The 16,867-nt window shown below is 47.0% G+C and overlaps 1 protein-coding gene across 5 annotated transcripts in view; it reads right to left on the bottom strand.

The window, feature by feature from the left end:
- IMPA2 (inositol monophosphatase 2) overlaps positions 1 to 16,867 on the bottom strand; it is a 52,834-nt gene that overhangs the window by 23,511 nt on the left and 12,456 nt on the right. For all 5 annotated transcript variants that reach the window (XR_006729272.1, XR_006729273.1, XR_006729275.1 and 2 more), the window contains exons 2-3: positions 14,691 to 14,824; positions 7,201 to 7,305 (exon numbers count right to left, since the gene is read on the bottom strand). Coding sequence is in view for 1 of the 5 variants with exons in the window: in XM_045527798.1 (XP_045383754.1) it covers positions 7,201 to 7,305; positions 14,691 to 14,824 (239 nt within the window). In the remaining 4 variants the exon portion in view is untranslated. The remainder of the gene's footprint in view (positions 1 to 7,200; positions 7,306 to 14,690; positions 14,825 to 16,867) is intronic.

The raw sequence follows: 16,867 nt of genomic DNA, 5'->3' as shown, positions 1-16,867 counted from the left end.
TGTCCCTGCTTAGCACCCAAGCAGCCAGCAGGGTGAGCTACAGAGGCACAAGGATGGTTTTCACGTCACAGTTTGCCTGTGGTTTTATTTGGAGATTTTGCTGTTGCTGTTCAGTGTCTTCAGAATAATCCCTCCTTTATGTGAAGATCATCAGAAGTTAAAAACAGGTGGGAACAAGAGAGGTTCAAAAGTAATCAACCCCACTGGCACCTTGATCTTGGACTTCTAGCCCCCAGAAGTAGAACACAAAGGAGCAGGATATTGGCAGAGATCAACCCCTGAGAGCCTTGGAGTCCAGCAAGAAGGATCCCTTGCCAGTTTTGGCTGAGCGTGGGGGCAAGCTCACCCAATCCAGCCCTGTCCAGCCCAGCCTCACTTGCCCACCCGCCTCCGCTGTGGCAGGGAATAAGGACTCACCTCAAGCTCTAGGGCCCCACCCACCACCTGGGGCAATCAAGTGCTTCTCTGGAGGGACTAGAGCTGCCACAGGACCCAAAAACAACATTGTAGCTTGTTCCTTCCAGCAAGCACAACCTATTGACAGGGAGGTAAATCTGCACACTCTTTACAGCATTTACTGACTCAATCACACAGGGTGTAGCTGAATCTCACCCACAAGCACCACCTACTGTCTCAGAGACTAAACTAGGCGTGCCATTATCTGATCAAAAGAAAACCCAAAATTAAGCAAAAGCTGCTCCAGATGAGAAGGAATCACCAAAAGATCTCCAGATACATGAAAAATCAGAGTGAAAGGACACCCCCAAAAGAAAACAATAACTCCGTAGCAATGGAAACCAACCAACATGAGAATATTGAAATGACTAATAAAGAATTTCAAATATGGATTATATGGAAGCTCAATGAAATACAAGAGAAAAGAGAAACCCAACACAAAGAAACCACAAAAACAATATAGGAAATGAATGAAAAATTCACTAAAGAAACTGAATTATTAAAAAAAAAAAATCAAGCAGAGCTTCTGGAAATGAAAAAATCATTCAAGGAAATACAAAACACAGTGGAAAGCCTTAAAAGTTGGCTAGATCAGGCAGAAGAAAGAATCTCAGAGCTAGAAGACAATGCCTTTAAATTAAACAAGTCAATCAAAGAGAAAGAAAAGAGTAATAAGAGGAACAAAGCAAGCCTACAAGAAATGTGGGATTATGTAAAGAGGCCTAACATAAGAATTATAGGCATCCCTGAGAGTGGAGAAGAAAATACACAAGAGCTAGAAACCCTACTTGAGGTAATACTTGAGGAAAATTTCCCAGGTCTTGCTAGAAATCTGGACATCCAGGTTCAAGAAGCACAACTGACTCCTGGGAGATTGATCACCAAGAGGCAATCACCACAACATACAGTCATCAGACTGGCCAAAGTTAATACAAAAGAGGAAGTCCTATGAACCATAAGGTGAAAGCATCAGGTAACTTACAAAGGAAAACCTGTAAGACTAACTGCAGACTTCTCAACTGAGACCTTACAAGCCAGAAGGGGCTGGGGTCCCATTTTCAGTCTTCTCAAACAGAATAATGGCCAGCCTAGAATTTTGTATCCTGCAACACAAAGTTTCTTATATGAGGGAGAAATAAAGACTCTCAGACAAGCAAATGCTGAGGGAATCTCTCAAGACCAGACCTGCCTTGCAGGAAGTACTCAGATCTGCATTATACACTGATCAAGCACAACGGACAGCCACCAGTGTAAAACCATCCGAAAGCTAAAGGTCAGAGCCCAGATATCACAATGGCTCAAGCGGCAAAACAAAGCAATAAGGGTCTACCCAACAGGATAAACAGAAATCCACCCCATTTACCTATTCTTTCAATAAATGTAAATGGCTTAGACTCCCACTGAAGAGACATAGGTTGGCTGAATGGATAAAAAATACAAGCCAAATGTCTACTGTCTCCAGGAAATGCATCTAACCCACAGAACTCATTCAGACTCAAGGTAAAGGGATGGAAAACAATATTCCATGCAAATGGAAACCAAAAGAAAGCTGCTGTAGCCATTCTCATATCAGATAACATAGACTTCAAATCAATAAAACTATAGACAGACAAAGATGGTGATTATATAATGGTGAAGGGAACAATTCAACAAGAAAACAGAAGAATCCTAAATATCTACGTACCTAAAACAGGTACACACAGATGCATAAAGCAAATCCTACTTGATATAAACAAAATGATAAACAGCAGCATTAAAATAGCCAGGGATTTCAACGCCCCTCTGACAGAATGGGACAGATGCTCCAAACAGAAAATAAACAAAGAAACAATGAACTTAAAAAAGACTCTAGAACAAATGGGCCTAACAGACATTTACAGAACATTCTACCCCCAAACTACTGAATGTACATTCTTCTTATCAGCTTATGGAACATTCTCTAAGATTGATCAAATTCTAGGCCACAAAACATGTCCTGACATACTTAAAAAAATAGAAATTATACCATGTATCTTCTCAGACCATAGTGAAATAAAATTAGAAATCAATTCCAACAGAAAAATTCAACTCTACACAAAGTCATGAAAATTTAACAACCTACTGCTGAATGATTATTGGGTCAAAGAGGAAATTAACATGGAAATCAAAAGATTCTTCAAACTAAATGACAAAGGGGACACAAGTTACCAAAATCTGTGGGATTCTGCAAAAGCAGTCCTACGAGGAAAATTCATAGCCTTAAATGCCTATGTCCAAAAGACAGAAAGATCACAACCAACAATCTAATGAATAATCTTAAGAAATTTGAAAAGGAAAAGAAAACCAATCCCAAACCTAGCAGAAGAAAGGAAACAACTAAGGTCAGAGCAGAACTAAATGAAATCGATTCCAAAACAATTACACAGAAGATTAATGAAACAAAAAGTTGGTTCTTTGAAAAGATAAACAAAATCGACAGGCCTCTCGCTAGATTGTAACCACAGACAGAAAAGAAAGGGCCCTAATAAGCTCAATCAGAAATGAAAAAGGAGAAATTACAACTGATACTATGGAAATACAAAATATCATCTTTGAATACTATAAAAATCTCTTATGCACATAAACTTGAAGACATTGAGGAAATGGACAAATTCCTGGAAACACACAACCTCTCTAGGCTCAATCAGGAAGAAATAAAATTCTTGAACAGACCAATATCAAGTAACAAAACTGAAGCATCAATAAAATATCTTCCAACCAAAAAAATCCTAGGCCAGATGGTTTCACAGCAGAATTTTACCAGACCTACAAAGAAGAACTGGTACCTATACTGCAGAAATCATTTCATAACATTGAGTAGGAAAGAATCCTCCCCAACTCATTCTACAAAGCTAATATCACCTTGATACCAAGACCAGAAAAGGACACACCAAAAAAAAAAAAAAAAGTGAACTACAGACTGATATCCCTTATGAATATAGAGGCAAAAATTCTCAGTAAAATCCCAGCAAACCGAATTCAACTGCACATCAAAAAAATAATCCACCATGACCAGATGGGCTTCATCCCAAAGATGCAAGGATGGTTCGACATACACAAATCTACAAATGTGATGCACCACATAAATAAAAGCAAAAACAAAGACCATGTGATCCTCTCAACAGATGCAGAAAAAGGATCTGACAAAATTCAGCACCCTTTTATGATTAAAAACTCTTAACAAAATAGGCATAGATGGGACATACCTCAAAATTATAAAAGCCATATATGACAAACCCACAACCAACATCATACTGAATGGGGAAAAATTGAGAGCATTCCCACTTAGAACTGGAACCAAACAAGGTTGCCTTTTTTTTTTTTTACCACTTCTATTCAACATAGTGCTAGAAGTCCTAGCCAGAGCAATCACACAAGAGAAAAAAATTGAGGGAATCCAAAAGGGGAAAGAAGAGATCAAACTGTCACTCTTCACTGATGATATGATCTTATATCTAAAAACCCCCAAATATTCTGCCAAGAGATTCCTGGAATTGATAAATAAATTCAGAAAAGTCTCAGGTTACAAAATCATTGTACACAAATCAGTAGCATTTCTATATGCCAACAATAGTCAAGCTGAGAATCAAATCAAAGACTCAATACCTTTCACAATAGCAACAAAGAAAATAAAATACCTAGGAATATATTTAACCAAGGAAGGAAAAGACCTACACAGGGAGAACTATGAAACACTGAGGAAGGAAACTGCAAGGATCATGGATCATCAGAATCAACATTGTTAAAATGTCTATATTACCTGAAGTGATTTACAGATTCAATGCAATCCCCATTAAAATACCAATGTCATTTTTCTCACATCTAGTAAAAATAACTCTGTGCTTTGTATGGAACCAGAAAAGAGCCTGAAGAGCCAAGGTCCTTAAGCAAAAAGAACAAATTAGGAGGCCTAACTTTACCAGACTTCAAGCTATACTACAAAGCTATAGTAACCAATGGCATTGTACTGGCACAAGGGACATAGACCAATGGAACAGAACAGAGAACCTAGATATAAAATCATCCTCATATAGCCATCTGATCTTTGACAAAGCAGACAAAAACATAGACTGGGGAAAAGAATCTCTATTCAATAAGTGGTGCTGGGAAAATTGGATAGCCACATGTAGAAGACTGAAACAGAATCCGCACCTTAACTTCTCACAAAAATCAACTCACGATGGATGACAGACTTAAATCTAAGGCATGAACCTATAAGAATTCTAGAAGAAAATGTTAGAAAAATTCTTATAGACATTAACCCAGGCAAAGAATTTATGAAGAAGGCCCAAAAAGCAATCATAGCAACAACAAAAATAAATAAATGGGACCTGATCAAATTAAAAAAACTTTTGCACAGCCAAGGAAACTATCACAAGAGCAAACAGACAACCTACAGAATGGGAGAAAACATTCACATGTTACACATCTGATAAAGGGCTGATAACTAGAATCTATATGGAACTCAGGAAAATCAGCAAGAAAAAATCAAACAACCCTATCAAAAAGTGGGCAAAAGACATGAACAGAAACTTTTCAAAAGAAGATACACTAATAGCCAACAAAAATATGAAAAAATGCTCAACACCTCTAATCATCAGGGAAATGCAAATCAAAACCACAATGAAATATCACTTATCCCCAGTGAGAATGGCCTTTATCAAAAAGTCCCAAAACAATAAATACTGACATGGATGCGGAGAGATGGGAACACTCATACACTGCTGGTGGGACTGCAAACTAGTACAACCTCTGTGGAAAGCAATATGGAGCTACCTCAAAGAGCTAAAAGTAGAACTACCATTTGATCCAGCAATTCCATTACTGGGCATCTACCCAAAGGTAAAAAAGACATTCCATAAAAAAGACATCTGCCCTTGAATGTTTATAGCAGCACAATTCACAATTGCAAAGAGGTGGAAACAACCCAAGTGCCCATCAATACATGAGTGGATTAATAAAATGTGGTATATATATACCATGGAGTACAAATCAGCCACAAAAAACAAGGGTGATCTAATACCTCTTATATAATCCTGGATGGAGCTGGAGTCAATTCTACTAAGTGAAGTGTTGCAAGAATGGAAAAACAAGCACCACATGTACTCACCATCAAATTAGAACTAACTGAACAACACTTATGTGCACATATGGAAATAAAACTCATTGGAAATCAAGTAGGTGGGAAGGTGAGGAGGGGATGGGTAAATTCACACCTAACGGGTACAACACAATCTGGGGGATGGGCGCACTTATAATTTATGTAACCAAAACGTTTATATCCCTGTAATACTCTGAAATGAAATAAAAAGCAGGTGGGAATGAGGATAGGCTGGGTACTGCAGGCTGACAGGAAAAATGAGAAGCCAGCTGCACACAATGCAACCCTGACAGCGGGTGTGCTGGGCTCTGAAACTCCAAGCGTTGGCCTGCTGGCTCCCGGAGCAGCCGCCGACACTCAGAAGAGCTTTCTCCTCTGCACTGCAGGTGCTCAGTGCTCTGGAACTGTCCATACCACACTGGAGTCTGTTCTGAAACTGATGCTCTCCTCCAAGCAGCCTCTCTGGCCCCACATTCTCCAAGGGCTGCAGAGGAAGCACTGGCAACCCTGGCTCTGGTAAGACCCTCAGATGGACGTGTGGCCTTCACCCTGGGGTGGCGCGTAGCCCACCGCATGCCCGGCATGCGCACCCTGGAGCAACAAGCGGGACAGAGTGACGGGTGCTCTCCTTGTGACATTCACCCTGGGGGTCACACTTCAGTTGAAATGACAGTCTGGTGACACAGTACTCCAGTGCCTAAAAAGGGTCACCTGTGCAGGCATGACTGCATTCTCAAGGTGACCCTCACCTATGAAAAGGCTATGCTTACCATGGTACTCAGAATTGCTTTACACGCTTTAAATATCAATGGAGCATTAGAGAAGAAACAAAGGCTGACACTGGGTGCGAGGAACCCCACAGCCCGGCTCGGCTCTCACTTCTCACTGTCCCCTGTGGTCTGGCAGTGCTGGCGTGGCCTGTGGGAACTGTGAGCCATGGGCCGCCCCGCCCCACGGAATGGGAACCTGCAGGGCTCTTGGCACGCTCAAGTCAGAGAACCGCCCTCCGTGGACTCGGCCTCTCATTCCGTGCCCCGGGCCCTCAGCCACCTGTGCATGGCCCTGGACAGGCACCTGCAGGTCCACCACCTCCCCAGCCATGAGAGAGCGCCTGTGGTTGTGTCCCCGTCTCCTCCCTGTCACCTCCCCAGCTTTGTAGCTCCATTCCCCTCACCTCCTTCCACAGCCCCTGTGGGCTCCCCAAGCCTCCTGCTTTCTGAAACCACAAGGTTTGCTCTCACGTGTGCCCAAAGGTGGCTCTCAGATCGCACCTGTCACATGCCACGCTACACCTCGGGCTCTGCCGCTGCCGGTCAGCATAGGCTTCACGTTCCAACTCTGCCTGCCTCTCCGGGGATCTCCTTGAAGGGTCCTTCTTAAATGCAACCCAACATTTTTAACATAACAAACACACGGTTTTTAAACAAGTACACCCTCCAAGGACCTCTCACAAATATAAAACCTTATTTCAGAAATATCAAGATTTGATCTTTTTACTGAGACTATAAACCGACTACAGGTTTGTTTATGTACTCCTGCCTTAAAAATGCTGCTTTGGAAAAGGCAAAAGCCCACAGAAGAGGATGGGCCGAGCCCCGGTGGAGGTGCTCCCTGCTTCCGCTTACCTGTGCACAAAGTTGCAGGTGCCGTCGATGGGGTCGATGATCCAGGTCGGGCTGTGGGTGAGCACACACTTGGCCCCAGAGGCTGCGGCCTCTTCTGCAATGAACCTGCAGCGGAGGAGCTCAGGCTGAGACAACGCACCGAGAAGGCAGAACAATTCACCTCAAAGTGCCTCCAGTCCCGCTACAGGAAAAGTAGGCACAGGGAACAGATTTCACTGGGGCAGCGTCGTTGAAAGACCACCCGCTTTGCCACGTCTGCCAGTCTACCCCCTCAGCGGGGCTTAGAAACCAGAGCAAGTCCTCAGCGTCGGGGGCTTTGGAAGAGCTCGGGGAATCCGAGCAGGGCAGGCAGAGAAGAGTGACGAACACGGGGCAACAGCGTACGGAGCAAAGCCAGACTCTCCTTTAACTTCCGTCTGGAGAGAGGTGATGGGAGACGCAGAGCACAGTGTGCAGGACGCGGGCCTGCGGGCGGGCCCAGGACTCCGGCTTCAGCCCTCCTCCCGGCAGTGCTGGGACCTAGGCACTGAGGGGTTAAATGTCACCTGCAACTGACACTGCCCAGGTGTGTTCCCAGCTTGGCATCCCCTGAACTGCAGACACAGGTGACAGCAGCAGCCCCCGCCATCTTGTTTCCAAAGACGCCCTCCTACCCTGGTCTCTGGCTTCCTTTGGGAGCACGCGGGGCAGGGTGCGGGGGAAGGACGCTTCCTCCTCCTTCAGGAACACTCCCTGTGGCCTCTCTGTGGTGGGCCTTGTGCGAACCCCTCCTTTGTAAGGCGCCCTCTGCAAACATGTCCCCAACCTATCTTGATCTGAGTGTGCCACCTATCCCATGAGGAACTGACCAAGACAACCGCCATCTCAAGATGAACATGCGCAGAAAGGAACTCCTGGTCTCCTCCACTTGTCCCTGCCTCAGCAAATGGCATCACCAGGCACCCACTGCTCAGGCCGGACCCTGGGCAAGTCGCCCTCATCCTGCCCTTTGCGCCCCTCCCCGCTGCATGCTGCCACACCTCAGGGAGGGCACCTCCTGCCCCTGCCAGCCTGTCCCTGTGGAGCTGGCTGCTGCTTACCCTCCCAGAGAGTCCTGGGGTTGAAGACAACACCCACAGTATATAGGACGGTGCCTGGCACAGAGCACGCCTGGTGCGTGTTCAGAACTGTGGCAAGTTTGCTGAGGGCGGGGCCCTGGCAGGCACTGGGCAAAGGTGTGCTTTGTGCAGGACCACCCGGCCTTGCTGAGAGCTGTCCTATCAGGTTCTCGTGCCATGTTCACGTGTGCTCTAGAGAAAAAGGAGGCCTACGGAGAATACATCTTACTAACAAGGAAACATGAGTGAAAACACAAGAAATGCCTCGTGTCCTACTGCCAGCGTCTGGCGTGTTACTCATCATGGTCAGGGGCTGCCTGGCCCTCGCCTCGAAGCACTTCTGGAAGCCATTTCCCTATAGGAACCATGTGGCCTAAGATCTGGCATCAATGCACTTGCAGATGAGGCCGACAAGATGTCATTGTGAATGGAGAGACCCCAGTGGAGACCTCTGTAACTGCTCTGCCCATTATAGCAGCCACTTGCGACGTGTGGCGGTTTACACTGAAATTAAGTAACATTAAGACTGCAGCTCCTGCGTCTGACTGGCCACCTTCAAGTGCTCTGCAGTCCACGGGGCGAGCGGCTGCCATGCTGGCATGTAGACACAGCTCTGCAGGGCAGTGCTGTCCTCAGCCGTGGTGCTCAGAGACAACAGCACGTGTTCCATGTCCCTTTACCATGCTCACAGAGCTGCCACATGTACCATAAGCATCCTGGTCCCCCAACCACACTGGGACTATCCTCACGGGTCATGAAGTTCGCACGCTGCATGCACACAGACCCTCATTTTATAGGTAAATGATCTGGAAATACATGCCTTGATGTCGTCTTCTGTAGCTACATGATTTTCCTCCCCTGAAATAGCTTGCAATTATGTTTTTAAAGACAAAGGTCCACACCCTAAAAGCACACATATACAAGGAGCAAGTGCCAAAGCTTGAGTTGGGCACAAGGTTGACAAAGCAGTGAAAAGACATGATTCAAGTCCAGAAGGGCCTAGAAATGACTCACATGCAAAGATAAGCTCCCAGGAAGCTGAGGAGGAAATGCACAATTCTTCTCCTTTTTAAATCTGATTTCAAGGAGGAAATTGGAGAGTTTGAGAGGTAGCTGCTGGGTGCCATGGAAGAGGAGGGGGCGCGTGTCTGTAGGCATGAGCACCCAGGTCTGCCAGAAAGCACAGCCTGCAGCACCCAGGCCCCCCACCCAGCATATCAAGGGGCTTCTGGGACACTCAGGGCTGTGAGCTCTGTCTGTTCCTGTGCCCAATGTGCAGGTGGAGGTCATCAAGCAGCCTGTTTTCACAGCAGTATCCATAATGCTCCTGTTAACAAAGCTTCTGCTCTGCGTATTTTTTTTATTTTTATTTCTTGAGATAGAGTCTTGCCCTGTCTCCCAGGCTGGAGTGCAGTGGCATCATCATAGCTCGCTGCAACTTCCAACTCCTGGGCTCAAGTGATCCTCCCGCCTCAGCCTCCTGAGTAGCTGGGACTACAGGGGTGCACCAGCACGCCCAGATAGTATTTTCTATTTGCAGTAGAGACGGAGCTCCCCCTTGCTCAGGCTGGTCTCAAACTCCTGACCTCGAGCGATCCTCCCGCCTCGGCCTCCCAGAGTGCTAGGATTGATTACAGGCGTGAGCCACCCCACCTGGCTTGCATAATATTTTTGATGGGAATAATCAAAGTGCCCACACTGAGTGCTGGACTTTTCAGCAGTTGATAATTCATGCCCTGGAGTTCTCCTCCTCTCTGCCCACCTCTGTACCTTCTGCTCATGAGCCCACCTGCCCACCTGAAAGGTGGAATGAACATCCCTCAGGCCCTCCTGGCCTCATGCCTGTGGGCAGCATTGTGGGCAGGGCCCCTGAAGGCAGCAGAGGCGTGGACCACGTCCAGTCTTTGGAGGCACCAAAAATATGTCCCTCCTATGTGAGGAGGGATGTGCAATTTTTATTTACTTAAACCTGATTTCCCTCATGTAGGAAGCTGATACCCACAGAACAGGAGAGAACATCCTACAGCTCTGGGCAGGGGGAGTGGAGACAGTCCGCCTCGCACACAGGTAAGCATGAGATAACAGAGGCCTTCCTACGAGTCACTGGAACATGTACATAAATCCATGACATAAACAGAGAAAACCAATGCACATGACTAACTTCAGGGAGCAAAAAGAACGTTTCTTAAGTCTATACGACAGACAAGAGGAAACAGCAACTAGACTAAGGTTAAAACTTTGGTAACAAGTCAGAATGCATTCTACTGCATAATTTAATCCATTTCCTTTCTTTTAAAAAAAACAGTTGTAATAAACCCCCCTTGAAATTTTTTGTTCATTTTTTGGTTTTTCTGGAGATATGGTTTCACTATGTTGCCCAGGCTGGTCTCAAACTCCTGGGCTCAAGCAATCCTCCTGCCTCAGCCTCCCAAGTTGCTGGGAGTGCAGGCACGAGCCACCACACCTGGCCCTCCTTGTAATTTTGATGGCCAAGTGCCTCTAAGACTTTTTTTATGGCTACTTAGTCTGTTTATTCTGTGACAAGGTCAAGATCAGTCCATGACGTGATTGATGAACGTTGCTCTGCCCCATCCTCACAAGCCACTGCCCTGTCCCTGCAAGCTGTTCCACAGGCTCCTGCCTGAAGGTGACACAAGAGCCCGGTGCAAAATGACTGGAAGCAAATGTCTAGCTGTGGTGGCCAGGGATGTGTTTCCATGTCCAGGACTCTGGTGTTTTGCTTGACTGGTGCATCAGCAGGCACCGCACTGCGCCAGGCACACTGCTGGGCACCAGCTCACAAAGGGCACTGGGCCTGGGCGGAGGAGGCGGTGGGCTACACTAGGGCTGCATGCTCTGTCCTTTGCCTGAGCCAACCCAGACGATCTCTGACAAGGCTGCTCGGCAGAGGGGGACAAGCACAGGGTTTATATCAATACTAGTTCAGCAATGCTACAGAATATTTTCAGAGCAGCTACATTTGGATCTAACTCAGAATCACAGCTGAAAACAGGTTTAGGGATCCAACAAACCTCAAAGACCCAACCTGTAAAAACCTGACCTTACTTTGCTGGTTTGCTTTCCGTCGGTACCACAGCACGTTTAGAGTCAGATGCTGGGGCCTTAGGGAGGACGTTGGTCTGGTCCTTCTTTCATAGGAGAGGAGTTTGAGGCCTTGAGAAGTGCAGTGATTGGCCAGAGCTGCTAGGGCCACGGCCAGAGGCAAGTGTGAACCGTACTGTTCTCAGATTCGGTCTATGCCAGTCTTCCAGGTCAGGGACCCAAGACTTTGGATTTCACAGATGCATAACATGAAATAATAAAACCAGGGAGCCTGCATCAGGTTGTTTTTTATTGTATTAAAAACAAAACAGGCCAGGTAGGGTGGCTCACACCTGTAATCCGAGCACTCTGAGAGGCCAAGGCAGGAGGATCGCTTGAAGCCAGGAGTTTGAGACCAGCCAGAGCAGGAGCAAGATCATGTCTCTACCAAAACTAGAAAACTTAGCTAGGTGCTGTGGCAAATACCTGTAGTCCCAGCTACTTGGGAGGCTGGGGCAGAATAGCTTAAGCCTAGGAGTTTAAGGTTACAGTAAGCTATGATGATGCCACTGCACTCCAGCCCAGGTGACAGAGACCCTGCCTCAAAACAAAAGCAAACAAAAAAACCAAAACAGCTATACTTTATCTTTAACAGTATCACAAAAGACCGAAAACAAGGAAAGATCAAAGCTCAGAATAAAAGTCTTTCCAAAAAAAGGATGACAGGCAACTGTATATTAAACATATTGTTTGGAGTTATATTTAAATACTTAGCAGAAACATAACAATATACTGTTTTGTAATATGTATGCAATTTTTTCTCATTGCAAATCTATCAATATGTCTGTGATCTAAAACAACTAAATGCCCAAGATTCTAGTACTTTCTTTGTATCCTTAGTCACTAGCAAAAAACGCACTTCACATAGATATGTTGAAAAACAACATATCTGAATTTTTTAATCTGAATTTTCGAGGCAAGCTGAGCAGAGAACAGGAAGATAGCCTGCCTTCACTGCCGCCCAGTGTTCACCCTCAGAGCCAGGGAGGAGGGGTGACAAGGAGCCTGGGGCTAACCGTGGGGCAGCCAAAGTCCCTGGCCCTGACTGCCCCGCCCACATGAACTCATGGAATGGTGTTTAGGAACCAGGGCTCTCGATTACTGGTTCTTGAACAGATGTCTGGGGTCATTTTCAGAGATGGAGGCCTGGTGCCAGCCCACAGGGGATGCTCCCCAGGTGAGCCTGACACACCCCCCACCTAAGAGCCACTGCTCTGGGTCATGGTTTCCTCAAGAGGCTCTGAAGTCCAGTGGGCCCTGGCGACGCTAAGGCTTCAGGTGGAGGTGGGGACACCTGGGCTTACCCCGTGATACATTAACTTTTACCCTGTGTATACAGCCATGAGCATCTAAGTTTGCCTTTTACAAACAGAATCGAGTCCACATATTTAAGCAATAACGGATCCAAACCACCAGCAACCACTACCAACACGCACAGCAGGGCATGCAGTCTCTGAGTGCAGGTTTCCGAGTAATCCGATTAAAGCACGCCAGAGCCCTGACAGCTTCATTGCACCTGCTCTTGCCTTTACCAGACCCGTGCAAATGAGCCAGCCCCCCTCTGTCATGGCCATGAGGTCATGGCCACAGAAACCTCCAGACCAAAACAGGCAATGAAATACCTAAACTAGGCGGCTGGTTACTGTAGCGTGTTTCCTCTCAAAGAATAAGAGCCACCTATATGATAAATTCTTCTGACATTGCCATGTGAGTAAAATTAGGTTTTAAAAAGTTTTTAAAAATCACAAATATTTTAGAGCTTATAAATTTCATACTAGATGCCAGAAATAGTGACTTCAAACCTAATAAGGAAATAGGAAATAAGGGCTTGAACACAAAGGTTGTCAACAAAACAAACACAGCCCCCTGGCAGAGAGAATTTCAAAGGGAGAGCAGGTGACCCTGAGATAACCTAACTAGGTAGAAGGAAACAACGAGAAAAAGGAGGCTCAGGGTTTTAACCCAGGCTTGTTCTTTCATTTAGATAATCAACCACAGGAAAAGACCGCACTGGGCTTGCCGTGTGCCGAGTGGATGCCGAGGGCGACGGCCTTCTGCCTCTGCTGCCTGCGTCCTCGTGAGCCTGAACCGACAGCTACGACAGCAGATGCCCAGAAACCCAATAACTGCTATTCCGGTTTTAGGAATCCAACAATTTTAAGAGAGTCTACGTGAGGAAGGAAAGAGACCTGTTGCATCCAAGGTACTGGTTTTCAAAATCTGTCCTTTAGAACTGCGGGAGGGAGGGAGGGGTCTCAGAGGCCCCCGAGCTAAACAAGAGGTCTCAGTCTGTGGTCTCTGGCTCCCTTGGAACTGTACGCAAAATGCTATGTAAATATTTTAATTTTTCAGAGGAAAAGATCAACTTCTCCACAGGGTGATCCCATAAAGGTTAAAAACGTCTGCTCTGAAGAGAACAATGCTTGGGAGGCTGAGGCGGGAAGATCACTTGCGTCAGGAGTTCGAGGCCAGCCCAGGCAACATGGCGAGACCCAGTCTCAAACGAAAAAGCAGAAGAGGAGAGTGGCATCCTCGAAAAGCCCTCCTGTGGGGAGAGGCCTGGTGTGGCCTTGGCGAGGAGCCCCACACGGCTGGTGCCTGCACTGCGCCCCACCCTCCTGGGAACACTGGCATGGCAGCCGAGCAGGCGAGGGCGGCCGGGGAACATCACCGCTCTGGGCTTCTGGGGGCGGCCATGCGTCTGCTGAATCCCTCCAGAAATAACAAGCAGCTCAGCACAGGGAGGCAGGAGCTCGCCCAGAGTGCTGTACAAAGTAGAGGCTTTTCAGTAGTTGTAGGGTGATATGTTGACATGATGGCAGCTGTCAAGATAATAGTAACAAGAATGAAAACAGGGCCAGGTGTGGTGGCTCACACCTATAATCCAAGCATTTTGGGAGGCCAAGGCCGGGGGATCACGGAGAGTAGGAGTTCGAGACCAGCCTGGGCAACACAGTGAGACTCCATCTCTACAAAAAATTTAAAAATTAGCCAGGCGTGGTAGCATAGTCCCGGCTACTCAGGAGGCTGAGGTGGGAGGATTGCTTGAGCCCAGAAGTTGGAGGTTGCAGCGAGCTATGATGATGCCACTGCACTCCAGCCTGGGAGACAGCATGAGACAAAACAGGGTCAGTTTGTTTACTATGCCATTGAGGGATCTGGGGTCAGGCCGTGGAGCTTAAGGTTTTGAGTCTGACCCATCAACAAATGGCAATCCCCAGCGCCAGACCCTGCCTTTTCTACGAGGATGGCAAGTGTCACCGGAGTGTTTTCCATGAGGAATACACCTACCTGTGTGAAGGAAACCTTTTTCTCAGCTCGGAAATAATTAAATTTTCCACAAGGTGATCCGTTTCTGTTACAAGATCTGCAGCTGAAGTTTTTGTTGAGACATGTTTTTCCTCAGTGAGGGCTTTTCTGATGATCTGAAATAAAAGCACAGGAGCCAGGTTAAACCTGCAAGCATCACCCTCCCGGGCACACAAGCGCTCTGCCCTGGAGGCTGGCTCTGAGGTCGGCCTGTGGTGGGGACGGGGCAGAGGGTGCAGGTCTCTGGGCCACTAACTTCTCCCACCATTGACAGACCTCAGGGCTTAGTGTCACACTCAAGGCTCTCTGGGTTTCCACCAAAGCATTATTCTTTTTACAAGACAGACTCACTGTTTGAAGCTATTTTGTGCTATGGGTGAAACAATTTTTCTTTGGAGGAAAAGAGAAACACAGTGGTTTTGAAAAGAGCAAGAAACTTCATCTGTAGAAACTTCCCCCCAAAAGATGATGTAACACACCTTTGCCCCATAATCTCATAAATTTGAATTCAGGAGATTTCAGTGTAAAGTAAAAACTTCTTTTCCCTAATTCACTTTATGCATCACATGAAATGGGACGTGCCCTCGCAACCAGAGTGCCACATTCACACTGAGCACCCCGGGAGAGCAAGCGCGTCAGGACCCAGGGCCGGCCAGGAGGAGCTGCTGGGGGCAGAGGGCCAGCTGCCAACACACCGGTCTAACCCATAAAGACGAGGACTGGGACAGCCCCAGGGCACCAGGGCCTCTGCCCAGACAGAGGCAGCTCCAGGAACACCCTGGAGATCCAAACAGGAAGGGATGGAGGGTGGTTAACCAGTCACTTCAGGAAGGACCAGTTCAGTTTGCAGAATAAAAAGCCACCTTCACTTCCACCCAGCCTTTCTTCTCCATTTCTGTCTGTTGTAACAACTTGACATCTCCCTTATCATGATGACACAGGCCCTTAAAAACCACTTCAGATCTTTCCTCCAAAACTGGCTACCACCCAAAAATCCTACATTTCTTTCAAGAGTATCCTCTCAATTGTCTAGCCACCCAGACTTCTTTTTTTTAAGAGACAGGGTCCGCCGGGCGCGGTGGCTCACGCCTGTAATCCTAGCACTCTGGGAGGCCGAGGCGGGTGGATCGCTCTAGCTCAGGAGTTCAAGACCAGCCTGAGCGAGAGCGAGACCTCGTCTCTACTAAAAAAAAAAATAGAAAGAAATTATCTGGCCAACTAAAAATATATATAGAAAAAATTAGCCAGGCATGGTGGCGCATGCCTGTAGTCCCAGCTACTCGGGAGGCTGAGGCAGGAGGATTGCTTAAGCCCCAGAGTTGGAGGTTGCTATGAGCTAGGCTGACGCCACGGCACTCACTCTAGCCTGGGCAACAGAGTGAGACTGTCTCAAAAAAAAAAAAAAAAAAAAAAAGAGGGTCTCCCTCTGTCACCCAGGCTGGAGTGCAGTGACGTGATCATAGCTCACAGCAACCTCAAACTCCAGAGCTCAAGAGATCTTCTTGCCTCAGCCTCCAGAGTAGCTGGGACTACAGACATACACCACCACGCCTGGCAAATTTTAAAACTTTTTATAGAGATGGGGTCTTGCTATGTTGCCCAGGCTGGTCTCAAAATCCTGGACTCAAGCAATCCTCCCCCTTTGGCCTTGCAAAGTGCTGGGATTATAGGCATGAGCCCCTTCACCTGGCGTTTGTGAGCTTTTGATAAACTTTTACTGAGGGCCTTCTTCCACAGCCAGATGCCAGCATCCTGCCCACGATGCCCCTCACCTGCTGTTTCTCACTGCCCCGTCCCAGTGCCTGCCCCCCCCACCACCAGAGCCCAGGCAGGTTTTAAAAAGTCCTGGTTGCAAAAATATCAGCTGTACATCACAGACAATTTGGAGTGAGACAGATCATACAAAAAGCAAAGCCTAAAGCGGTCACACATGGTCCCTCAGCCACAGATGGCCCCATTACACTCCTATGTCTGCCTCCAGCCCCTGCCACACGGGCCTTCCTCTGTCCTGTGTTTGCGATATCCTGCTCGTGATGGTCAGGTTAATTTTCTTAAAACACCAATTTGCACACGGTAATCTCTCACCAAACGCATCTCCACAGGACCCTCATCTGTCACCTGCACACTCCTCTACGTGTCACTCACAGAGCGCCTGCCCG

The sequence above is a fragment of the Lemur catta genome, chromosome 16 (assembly GCF_020740605.2).
Source record: "Lemur catta isolate mLemCat1 chromosome 16, mLemCat1.pri, whole genome shotgun sequence".
NCBI classification, from domain to species: Eukaryota; Metazoa; Chordata; class Mammalia; order Primates; family Lemuridae; genus Lemur; species Lemur catta.
Note: the sequence above shows the minus strand (reverse complement) of the source record. Positions and strands in the feature narration are given on the sequence as shown.